Source organism: Mytilus galloprovincialis, chromosome 8 (assembly GCF_965363235.1).
Source record: "Mytilus galloprovincialis chromosome 8, xbMytGall1.hap1.1, whole genome shotgun sequence".
NCBI lineage: Eukaryota > Metazoa > Mollusca > Bivalvia > Mytilida > Mytilidae > Mytilus > Mytilus galloprovincialis.
The window spans coordinates 80,264,110-80,276,518 of NC_134845.1; the positions used below are offsets into that span (position 1 = coordinate 80,264,110).

A 12,409-nucleotide genomic window follows, 5' to 3' on the forward strand; every position below is an offset into this window, starting at 1 on the left:
AGTGTATAGTTACATATGGATTTACGATTGAAAAGTAATAGATTCGATGTATGTTATTTATTCCCCTTTTCGTTTCTTCTATTTATCACACATAAAACTTAAACAGAGTATACCACTGTTCGAAATTCCTAAATCGATTGAGAAAAAAAAAACAAAAAACAAATCCGGGTTACAAAGTAAAACTGAGGGAAACACATCAAATATAAGAGGAAACAAACTAAAAGTTAACCTGGTTAGATATGGTGAACATTGACGCACATTATTATGAGATTGTTAGTATCCATTTCACTTGTTTTAGCCTTTTTGGCCTCCTATAGTGGATATAAATAGTAGACAGGATTTATAAATAGATTAATACGTGTATGTATTGATCACATACAGATTACTTACTTTAAACTATCATGTGATAGACATAGTTACTCGTATCGCTACAGGGAAGTGTATATAACCAGTAGTGGGAGTTTACGTTCGGATATTTATCACACAAACAACTTAAAAAAGTAAGAGGTGAGTAATGACTAAAAGAAACGGTATTAACAATGAAAACACACATTACTGAACAAAAGTTTATCTAGATTTGATGAACATTGACGCACATTATTAAGTTATTGATTGCACTGTTGACATCTGTACTTACCTTTGTCGATTAGCTTTAAACAGTCGCTACAAAAATGTATTTAATAAAAAAACAAGTCAACTTATTGAATAGCATCAACATGATAAATTATTTCAATAATTCAAGTGTATCTTACTACGTTTAATTTTATTTTTAGACTATTAAACAACCTTTACTTAAATGTCTGGATTGTTGATCACAACTACGCTTGACAGATACATGAACTTGCCACAGATGACTTACATTTAAGTTTAAATATAGAAATGGCTCAAGCTGCTGCTTCCACTTGTGAAATTTGTACTGCTGGGCCTGGTGAATATTATTGTCAACAGTGTGACCAGTCATTTTGTGGAAGCTGTAAATCATCTCATTTACGCACGAAATCTTGTAAAAACCACACGTTTTTAAGTGGACCAAATATCAACAAGGAAGAAAAACTCCTTTGTACAGAACATGAAGAAATTTACTTTTTCTACTGTCAAGATTGTGATACTCCTGTGTGTAGAATTTGCTCCGTAGAGAAACACAGCCGCCATTTGATGACAGATCTTACTAAATCAGCTGAAAAACTCAGATTCGAAGTTGTCAAGAACATAGAAGAAAAGCTAACAACATCTAAGGTAAACCTTAGCAAAATAGAGAAAGAAACAAAAACCTACCGTGACGAAGTCAAAGCAGTCATCAAGACCATTACTGAGGAGGGGAACTACTGGAAGAATTTGATTGATAAGAAAGTAGGCAGTTTTGTTAGGCTATTGCATGACGAGGAACAGAAAACTATACAAAATATAACTGCACTAACCAAAGTTTATCGTAGAGATATCGAAAACTGTCAACAATGGGAAAAGAAAATCAAGGAAATGGAAACAATGGCAGACATTCTATTGTTTAAGAAGCTGAAGAAACTTAAAGTTGATGTAGACAACATAGATTTAAAGCCAGTTCCCGAAGCGTCTTATGTGTCATACAGAAACAAAAGGCCTTCAGGCACAGAAATAGACAGCCTATTCGGAGAGATGCAGTTTAAGTAAGTAACCGATTCAAATAAAAGGGATAATTATGGTATTAACAATTGCATTGGTATACGAAATGATTTCTTGACTACTGGATTTCCGTGTAATTTGTAGGTAAGTCATGTTGCATTGCAATAGGAGCAACAGATACCAAATGGGCCGATAAACCGCGAAAAAAAAATTAGAACAAATTTAAAAAAAAAACCCAACAGACAAACAAAACTACCCAAGATAAGAATGATTTGATACCTTTTCGAGCTTTTGTTGAACAAAAACTGTTATCTTCAAAGGCAAACATATATATATACGGGTTTGGGAGTTTCACGCTGCATTGAAGACCTGTTGGTGGCCTTCGGCTGTAGTCTGCTCTATGGTCGTATTGTTTTGTTGTCGCTTTGACACATTTCCCATTTCCTTTCTCAATTTTATATCAAGCAGGTTTTGGAATGGCTGAAAGAAATAACGGAATATCTTCATGATTGATACTACAAACCTTGGAAAGAAAGTGTTGTTAAAATTGTTTGAAACAGACTAATGTCGTACACGCATTATAATACGACGAATGTTTAGTTTTGGACGTCATTGTATTGATTGTAGCCTACATAATACTATGATGGAGATTTGTCTCATTGAAACTCGTACCACATCTTCTCATATCTAGTACCTCAGTTATAGGAGACAACACAATTTAAAAGGTCTTCTCTACAGAACAAAATGAAAACAGACAGTTTGATAGAACGACACAAAGTACATTCAAGTATCTGGTATTGCTGCTTTAGATTTAAAACTTGTAAAAATAAAAATAAGATAAAAAAATAAACGTTTCAACATCGTTAAGAAAAGTTAAAAAAAAAAATTATTTTAATTGTCGGTACGTGGTCTTCTATACTTATACAGCTCTTCGGCATCTTTCGATGTGAGCATTTCCTTTAAATGTAAACCATGAATATATAGAAGAACGTCTACTTTTGCTTATATGATATATATATATAGGGCATCACATACTTAACCTATAAAACATCGCTAACTTTTAAATCGTCTAGTTGTATATGTCCTTGTTACTATTAAGTATAAAAAGTCAAATCACAAAAATAGTGTACTCCGAAGAATATTTCAAAACGGTAAGTCCCTAATCAAATGGTAAAAATCCATGATAAAACACATTAAACGAATTGACAACAATTGTCATATTCCTGACTGGTACAGGCATTTTCAAATGTAGAAAATGGTTGACTGAACTTTGTTTTATAGCGCTTAAACTCTCACTTGCATGACAGTCGCATCAAATTATTCTGTTATATTTACATCGATGCAGACATAACAGGTATCTAGAATAGTCAAAATATTGGTACATAAGTCATTACTGTGTCAATATCTCATAACTAATAAATGTTCAACAAAAAAGCACAAAAAGCATCTATCAAATTTAAAAACCAGATTCATTTCTTCGCCTATTTGACGTCATAAAATGTAAAACATCACATAGGAAGAAATTTTGTCGTTAAAAAAAATGATAATTTGACATGGGAATGGTGGTATACAGGGCTAAAAAATCAAAAGTTATGTTAGAAATCTTTTAATATAAAATGTGCTTCGGAAAATTTTTCTAAAAACTGTGTTTATCTATTATGAATTCCTGGTGTAAATAATCATTTTGTTTTTTGGAAGGTAAAACGATAAAGGAAAACACTGAAAACCAACAAATTCCATGGTAATACAAATACTACTGATTAAAAAATTATAAAAAAAAACATTCACCATTGAATATAAAGACAACGCTAAAAGCACAACACAAATTCTAGACAGAAGGCCGAAATTTTCAGTCCACCAGTCCGTCATTTAAAGTCATTACCAGAGTTGTGAAAAAACGAACAATAATATGTTGATCACCAATAGATGGCTGGATATTTGTAAAGAAGCGGTGAATTTCTAGACGCTATCTAAAACAATAAGATGTGTTATGAGACAAATATTCACTTAACTTCTAATAAAAAAAGATGTTATCAATCACAGACAACTGTAAGGGTTTCAACTAGATACAAAAACCTATACCGTATGGTCCGCTATGACAAATGATTTTTTTTTTGCGAAAAATGTGCCTGGAACTTGACTATACCAATGATTTCGTTGTAAATTTTAACACGTTTTTCGGCAAAAAAAAAATACGGTTGTGTCATATACTTCTTTTCCTATTCGCAGTGTGCAAATATCAGCATGTTTTTTTTTCAAAAATAAGATTTACATTTTGGATGATCATATTTCAGGGCACCAGAGTCACAAAAGAAGTACAAATACAAATGTTATTCTTGTGGGTAAGTAATAAAAATGTCAACATTGAAAATGTTGTTTTTATAATTGTCTGGGTTGGTCCAGGGTGTTTTTTTTTTCTCTGAATTATTAAAACGTCATTTCAAGACTGTTGGTAAATTTAGAAGTAATATAAAAGAACTTGTCATTACTGACATTAACATCTGTTATGATATTGTACAGTATATGGAAATTGTCTCCCATGAGTGATTATATTGGAGTCAATTCAGATTAATCAGAATATGTAAATCGGTTGAGAAGTAGTATTCAACTTAAACAAAACATCACCGTTACACATTTTCTTAACAGATAAAATAAAGTATTATATTGACTGCTAACAAAATAAGAGTAAAATGTATCTGAATTAACATGTGCCTTACTGTTTTTGGTGCAAATATTTTGGAAGATGTTACTTTCCTATTGACCATAAAAGATTGATTTTAGTGCATACACAACAGTCCCCACACTAGAACTAAAAGAACATGCAAACTGTGTTCAATGATGCGTTTAAAATGTGCTTTTTTTATAATATTCAGAGTATTATTTAGTTAGTCTGGACAGATGCAATGTATGTGTATTTCTTAAATGAATACACAACACTCCACGTTCTTTGAAATTAGGATTTCGGTGAAATGTTTGTTGTCCTTTTTATTTCAACCTGCCATGATTTGCTAACAAATACATGTGTTGGGATTTTTAAACAAAATGACAAACTCTTCAATTGTTTTGTACTGTATTGTTATTTGATATATTTATTGGATTCTTGTTACAGGAATGAACAGATTTCAACGTAAGTAAAGTGTACTTAAATGTATAATAATTATTACAGAAAACAAAGATGGTTTGAATTAACCTTTTTTTAATTGATCTTTGGACTATTAGTGAACGATCAAGTAATACTTCCTTCTTGGGACAAACCCATTAAAATTATCACATCTGGTCAGAGAGCATTAACTTCATAATAACATTCATTCCTTGCAACATCCTATTTCACTTAAATCGCAAGGCCTTTGAATTCATCGGATAAGTAATAAGTGAGTGAAAGAAAAAATGATGAACGTCGGTAAATACTTGGTCAAATATGTTCAGATTATGTCGGGTGCGGTTCTGACTAGGTTGAGTATGGTTCCTAGTAGATCGAGTATGGTTCAGCCGCGTACACAATGGTTAAATACTGGTGGAGTAAAGTACAAGTTCAGACTGTAGATATAAAAAAGAAGATGTGGTATGATTGCCACTGTCAGCAAGAGACAAAAATGACACAGACATTAACAATAAAAGTTCACCGTACGGTCATCAACAATGAGCAACGCCCATACCGCATAGTCAGCTAAAATAGGCCCCGATATGACAATTTAAAACAATTCAAACGAGAAAACTAACGGCCTTATTTATATATAAAAAATAAGTATGGTTAAGATTACAGTCGAGTATTATAAAGTAAATTTTAGACCAATATATAACATGTAAACAACAATAATTATCCGGCCTTTTGTTGGAATGGTAATGTGTTTTTTACACTTAGTAACCTCATTGATTTATTGGTGTGTTTTCAAGAATTTTTCTTTGTAAATTAAAACAAAGGATGACATTCAAAATGTATGGACATTTTAGTGGGATATTTTCTTTAAAGCATCTCATTGAACCATTATTCAGGTATTTTTTTTTTGAAACACACAACGTACACGCATGCGTCTCATGTACTAAAGTAAAAATTTGTTACTTTTCAAAAACACTTAATAAGACACAAGTATGTCATTTGTTTTACAGGAATGAACCTGAAAAAAAGTGGTGCGGGTATGTATTTAAGTTATAATTATTTTCAGTGCTTAAACATTATAAAGATTGTTTTATTCACATACAAAACTAAATAGCTCTGTTGTGATCTTATTATTCAGTCTATGTGTAATTTTTTATATTGGTGAATCTCCAGTAACTGATGATACATAGTTTAGGGGATCTTCAGCTTAACACGATAGTTCATGTAGTTATATTCATTACTTAAATAATATTAATAATTCATTAAACATAGACCGTTCAATTCGATTAGCTTTAATTTCTTTTTTTTTGTGATCATAGCATATTTACATTATTCTAAATAAGCATATTTATTTTAACTTTGAACTGCTGTTTATTTTGAAATATTTAATTTTTATTGTTGCGTATATTACGACAGATTAAGATTTTCACAAAAAGATCAGTCGCACTTTAATTGTGAACGCATCATTTAAATCACCACTGAATTAAGTCCAATTATAATTATTGTTTATGTCTTATATTAGAGCAAACGTTTTCATTGTACAGTATGTGATAAAAAAAAAATGGAAAACAACACGTTTTATAATTTATTGCGTCCGAGGCGCTTTTCTGGATTTACCTTCATCAGGAACGCTCAAAGCCAAACATTTGAAATCCGAAGATGTATAAGTACCGAAAATCGTTGAAGAGCTTTATGTAAAAAAAAAACTAAAATAAATAGCCAAATTCATCTAAAGCCAACTTTGCCTGAGGGAGTTGAAACCTTAGTTTCATAATAATTTCAAAATTTATAAACAGACAATTTTAGTAAAGTTTGTTAAATCATGTCAGTAGGATCATTAAAAGATTATATTTATACCAGACACAGTAAAACTGTTTTATAAATGTTTGTTCAGCTAGAACATTTCTTATGTATTTTTTTTATAGCAGTCCCGTTTTTTTCTATGTAAGTAACACATATTTACCTTAATATCATATCACACTCATTCGTTTTTTAATGCATCAAAAAAGAAACGTCCATCTGACATCAACAATAATCATGCCATTATAATATTGCAAATGTGTTGTTGAAGTTTACTTAAGAATTTTTTTATGGAAGACATTGTTTGAAATTTTCATATGACCTGGGCCGTGATATTCGAATTTTATCCTGAGCATTAGCGAGGGAAAAAATTAATGAATATCAAGGCCCAGGCTATGTGTAAATTTTCAACAATCTATGGCTCCATGAATTATTTCGAATCTAATAGGACAAATACGACCATTAAAAAACTAAAGAGAAAGAGAATATACTGTGTGTGTTGCTGTTCGTTTTTACTCTACGTTAGATAAAACTCAAGCATTCTAATGAATAAATAGCTTGCATTGGTTATTTCGTGAATAGGCGCTAAAAAAAATCTGTTTAATTCTTTTTATCCTCCAATTCAACATTTGCCATTTTTAATTTTCATGTTTTTCTCGTAATTATAAGCTACCGTCAAATCCAAAGTTGACATTTTAACTGCGGAGCCGCCATGTTCTTGTTGAAATTAGTATAATAAGGAAAACAACACGTTTATATACTGAACGACTTTAAAAACGCAACACTCATTTTGTTGATTTTTTTTAACAAATCACGTTTGATTCTCTTACAACTACTTTTCATGCTTATCATACTTCTTTCTCTTTACAAAAAATCAAAATCTGACTAACCTGTGGTTATTCATCCTACCGAATTTTTGAAGTCGCACGAATTTCCTAAATCGAAATTTTGGACCCATGAAAGATTGTTTCAGTTTTTGTTGCTTTGTAACACAGTTCTTTCAATCATTTGCCTCACTTAAATCAGTTAAAAAATGTTGCAAGACGGAGCAAATAAAAAACTGAATTAGCCCTTTAAGAATACTGCAAACACGAAAAACATAAACGTGCTGCAACCATACTGTTTGACTTCAGAAACTCGTCTTACTGTCCTTTCAACAACGATTCAAGTAGACAAGATGTGTTGCTGGCCGCATAATTGCAATAACCAATTAATGGGTTGAACAAATGCAAAGTCAGAAGGTGTAAAACAGAACCCAAAACTTGTCAGACAGAATTTGTTGACCTTTCTGAAAATCATTTTGGCGTTTGTTACAGGCAATTATTGCTTTTCACGGTGACACATTCTTTCAAAAATAGAAATAAAAATAATCTAGTGTTGCGTTTCTAAAGTCGGTCAGTATATATGGGAATAATACAATACAATAGAAAAATAAATAAAAACCTACCTCAAAAATCAATTAAAATACAGTATTATACGAATTTGGATGGTTCATGTAACAGAAAACTTTCAACTCTAGCGTTTTCATTTGTATGAAGTCATGTTTTGAAATGACTTAAATGCGCCAAAATCAGAAATAGACTTTCGCGGAATCTTGATTTATTTTGATTTTGTTGATTTCTCCGAGCTCTAGTGCATTACTTCTTTTATTATGCATCCGAATAAAAATACAAGGTATTTTTCTTTTTTTAAACGCAACTTTTAAAACAATAAAATGGGCAAAGGATTTTAAAAAGGTTCCAGTACATGTGGATTAACGTTGGAAGTGTTTTGTACCAGCCAGTATTATGTATATCTCTGACTCGATATATCGAAATTGTATCACGGTGTTGTTTACAAAGCGAATTGCATATAACATATTAGTATTTAAATTTTCTTTTATCTTAGTATACTTTAGAAAATCTCCAGCTTAACAAGAGAGTTCATGTATTTATATTTATTACTTAAACAATGTAAATAATTCATTAAACATAAACGTTCAATTCTGTGTGCTTTAGTTTATTTGTTTGGTGTTCATAGCATATTGAAATATTAACTTCTAACTTTTTTGGTGCGTATATTACGACAAATTAAGATTTTTACAAAACGACCATTCTTACTATAATTGTGAAAGCATTATTTCATTTCACCACTTATTTAAGTCCAATAATCATTATATTGTGTGTATTAGATAAGAGCAAACATTTATATATTACAGTATGAGATAAGGATCATTAAAAGTTAATAATTATACCAAACTCAGTAAACACATTGTTTTTTAAATGTTTAATAAGCTTACACTTTTCTTATTTATTTTTTTTTTTGCAGTCAAGGTATGATGATGTAAGTAACACCGATTTACCTTAATCCTATCACAATCATGTGTTCTCGGAGATGTTAATGTATGAAAAATGAAACTTCTATCTCATATCAATTAGTTGTCCTTGAGACTAAACACATTAGTCATGTCGTTAGGTATTGCAATATGTCTTGTTGAAGTTAACCATGTTAATGTTAGTTCTTTTATTATCTAAAAGTACAGCGCAAATTATCCGGTAATACTTATATATAAATTAGTAGTTTGATGTGTGTAAAACACATATTTAGATAAACGCAAACACATGACTTAAAGTACAAATAAAACATGACCAAAAACAATTTGACATGCTGATAGATTTTTTTGCGGTCGTATAAAACATTACAAATCAAATGATATTGTTCGCCAGATACTTGATGTAACAGACTATAGTGGATAAAAGTAATGAGGGAACATACAGTTATTCCTCTTATATAAAAGAAAATGGTTGTTCCCCTTGTACACATTTGTTGTTATTTACAAAGAAAATGAAACACTGTTTCATCTGGCGTGTATGAATATGCAGTCAGATGTTTTGTTTTATTTTACTATAATTTTAGATGACTGTTTAAAAAATCATTGGTTTATTTTGATATTACAACGATTACACACGAAAGGCTGCATGCATTCAACAGAAGGTTCATCAATTGAATACAGTTTAAATTTAAAACCGTGTCTCTTTTATGTTTTACCAAACCGTATAGAATTGGTAAATGTATATTTGTTTTCGTAATGAAAAAAGATATTTGATCGATCATGTATAGCATAAGAGACACAATTTTTCACAATAGTAGCGAGAAATTTGTTTGATTATTTTTATTCGCATTAGCTATTTTTATTGCCCTTTGATATACATCTATATCTCTTCTTTAAAGTAATGCAGATAAAGAACAATAGTTGTATAGTATAATTCTAACCATTTTTACGGGTGTTTTATTTATCTTTTTAAGTGTGTGCACTAACAGTAATTGTAGTTGGTAAGTATTTGCTCATTTCATTGTTGAACGAAAAACGAAATCCGATCATTCGAAAGTAAACTATACTTTCAGTCAGCCTACGATTAAAAACAAACAATGCACATGACATGGTAGCCTGTGTGGTGTAAATGTTAAAATGAAGAGTAAAGTGTGGTTTTTAAATGTTTTTTTAAGCGAGTCCTTATTCATTTCACTGCTAACCAGTGACCGTCTGAAATTGGTACCATTTGAACATGACCATTCTATATAATTCTATTATTTTCGTATTTTCATCGGATAGTTTAGATAATTCTGCCTATTTGTACTCTATGCGTGCGACCGACTTGTGATCAATTATGACCTGCACAATACTAAACATTATGACATAGTACTTCAACATACTGATACAATTTAGACTTATGGTCATCCTATGCTTTGGCCAATTATACCCATCTTTTTATTTCTGATTCATAACCAATAATCACAAAAAAAAGTACAAACTAATTCTATTTTATCAATTATGATAAATAATGATAAATGAATTCTAATGCAACAACGTCTGTAACGTTCATTTTGATTGAATAACGTCACTTATTTGCATGGCATCAGTTGACAATTGATGCTATGGGACTTACGCGCAAGCCCAGACGGCATATGACAGATTTTAAATACATGTTTTAACGTTGTTTTCTGTCAGTTTCATTAGAATGGAGATACCAATATTGTATTTTAAGCTCCGACGGCATCAATTGGGGATTTGATGGCTGCAAATACCCGTTTACTGTCTCCGCTAACGCGTCGCCAGTAAACTTGATTTGCGACCATCAAATCCCCAATTGATGCCGTCGGAGCTTCATAACAATACAGTTATACCCTCATTTGCATCTGACTACAGCTATACAGTAGTTCAAATTACTATGTTTTGATTTTGTATTGCAATTTCTACTATATGTTTAAGATAAACACTCATTTATTTGAACTAATTGTCGATATCAAGGTTTCAAAGGTATATAAAAAAAATTCCTGTGAACAAAAGGTCAAGAATGTAATGGTTTCTATATATAAAAAAATGCAATTTGCTACAACTTAGGATATTAAAAGTAACATATTACATATAAAGTTCTACGAATTGATTATATAAGATGGCATTTGGTTCAAATAAGGGTTGAGTAAGGTACATACTTGATTAAAGTATGGTTCGGACTCGATCCGCGTTTGATTCTGACTTGACATGTTAAACTTGAGTGTGAGTCAGATTCTATAAAATATATAAGAACTTGTCAAGTAAAAATCAAATATAAATTCAGACTGTTAGATATGAACTATTTGTACGTCGAATAAAATTAAGTTATTTAACGACCCTTTAAAAATTTGCTAACAAAATGCATGCATGCTAATGTAAGACTGTTCCGGACGTCGTAAATACAACCAGCTTCCCTTTCATGAATGTGACCTACTGAATAAAACAATTAAAAGTGAAAATGGGGAATGTGTCAAATAGACAACACTAGTTATCAAAGGTACCAGGATTATAATTTTGTACGCCAGACGCGCATTTCGTCTACGTAAGACTCATCAGTGACGCTCATATCAAAATATTTATAAAGCCAAACAAGTACAAAGTTGAAGAGCATTGAGGATCCAAAATTCCAAAAAGTTGTGCCAAATACGGCTAAGATAATTTATGCCTGGAATAAGACAATTCTTAGTTTTTCGAAAAATTCAAAGTTTTGTAAACAGGAAATTTATGAAAATGACCACATTATAGATATTCATGTCAACACCGAAGTGATACCCTTTGGGTACGAAACGTCCACCAGCAGTGGCATCGACCAAGTGGTGTCGTATACATTGTGGTAACACAAAGTTATCACGTTTCAATTCAAAAAAGACGTGTATTGATTTGTTTAAGAAATATTTAACAATTGCAATAACGTGGTGTGTATGTTTTTGTTTTAATGTGTTATCATATGTTATTCTAGGTACAATATGTCAGGTTGGCATACGTTTATTGGAGAAGCATAGAACAGCTGACAACACAAGGACTATAAGATATCATAGTCATTTGTATACAGAGTACGTTTTAATGCAACCAACAATTACCGTCATCATTTGATCCATCAGCCATTAGAGTGACAGTATTAAGCATTTGTTTGTCTGTTAATTTTACCGAAAGAAAGGTAGATTCTTACTGACCACTAAATCTTTTTTCTGACACTTTATCATTTATGTTGTATGGCACACAACTCTATTTGTTTCAAAAATATTCAAATACATTTGATGTATTTATAATTATATCTTTATATAATAAAACGTTTATGTGTAGTCAAGCCTGATTATGTTTAGAATATCGTTTGAATTAGACAAAAAGGAAAAAAATATATGTCACAATAGGAAAAAGACTTCTCACACAAAACAAGGTTAAAACACATAAGATTATTTGACCATTGTCTGCCACCTTAACTGAAATGTATAGATAATCCTAAATAATATACATATTATGTCTAATTGTCAGTTTGCCAATTAGTAAAATCAGTCAATTCCTCAAATATACTGCTGTATAAATCAAGTTGTAAATAGAAGATTTGGAACGATTGCAAACACTTAACAAATGACCAAAGA

At 31.0% G+C, this 12,409-nt stretch overlaps 1 protein-coding gene across 3 annotated transcripts; it reads left to right on the forward strand.

The window, feature by feature from the left end:
• Window positions 1–403: 403 nt before the first annotated feature.
• LOC143042642 (uncharacterized) lies at window positions 404–12,112 on the forward strand. Of its 3 annotated transcripts, XM_076215050.1 has the most exons (5): window positions 404–507; window positions 774–1,643; window positions 3,894–3,941; window positions 4,709–4,726; window positions 5,707–5,780. In XM_076215050.1, exons 2-5 carry the CDS (start codon window positions 880–882, stop codon window positions 5,750–5,752), a joined length of 876 nt encoding a protein of 291 aa, XP_076071165.1. In that variant the 5' UTR covers window positions 404–507; window positions 774–879; the 3' UTR covers window positions 5,753–5,780. The 3 variants fall into 3 exon arrangements, with proteins under 3 accessions (XP_076071165.1, XP_076071164.1, XP_076071166.1); XM_076215049.1 differs by lacking the exon at window positions 404–507 and having other exon boundaries at window positions 681–1,643; XM_076215051.1 differs by lacking the exons at window positions 404–507; window positions 5,707–5,780 and adding an exon at window positions 11,700–12,112 and having other exon boundaries at window positions 686–1,643; window positions 4,709–4,730.
• The last annotated feature ends 297 nt before the right edge of the window (window positions 12,113–12,409 follow it).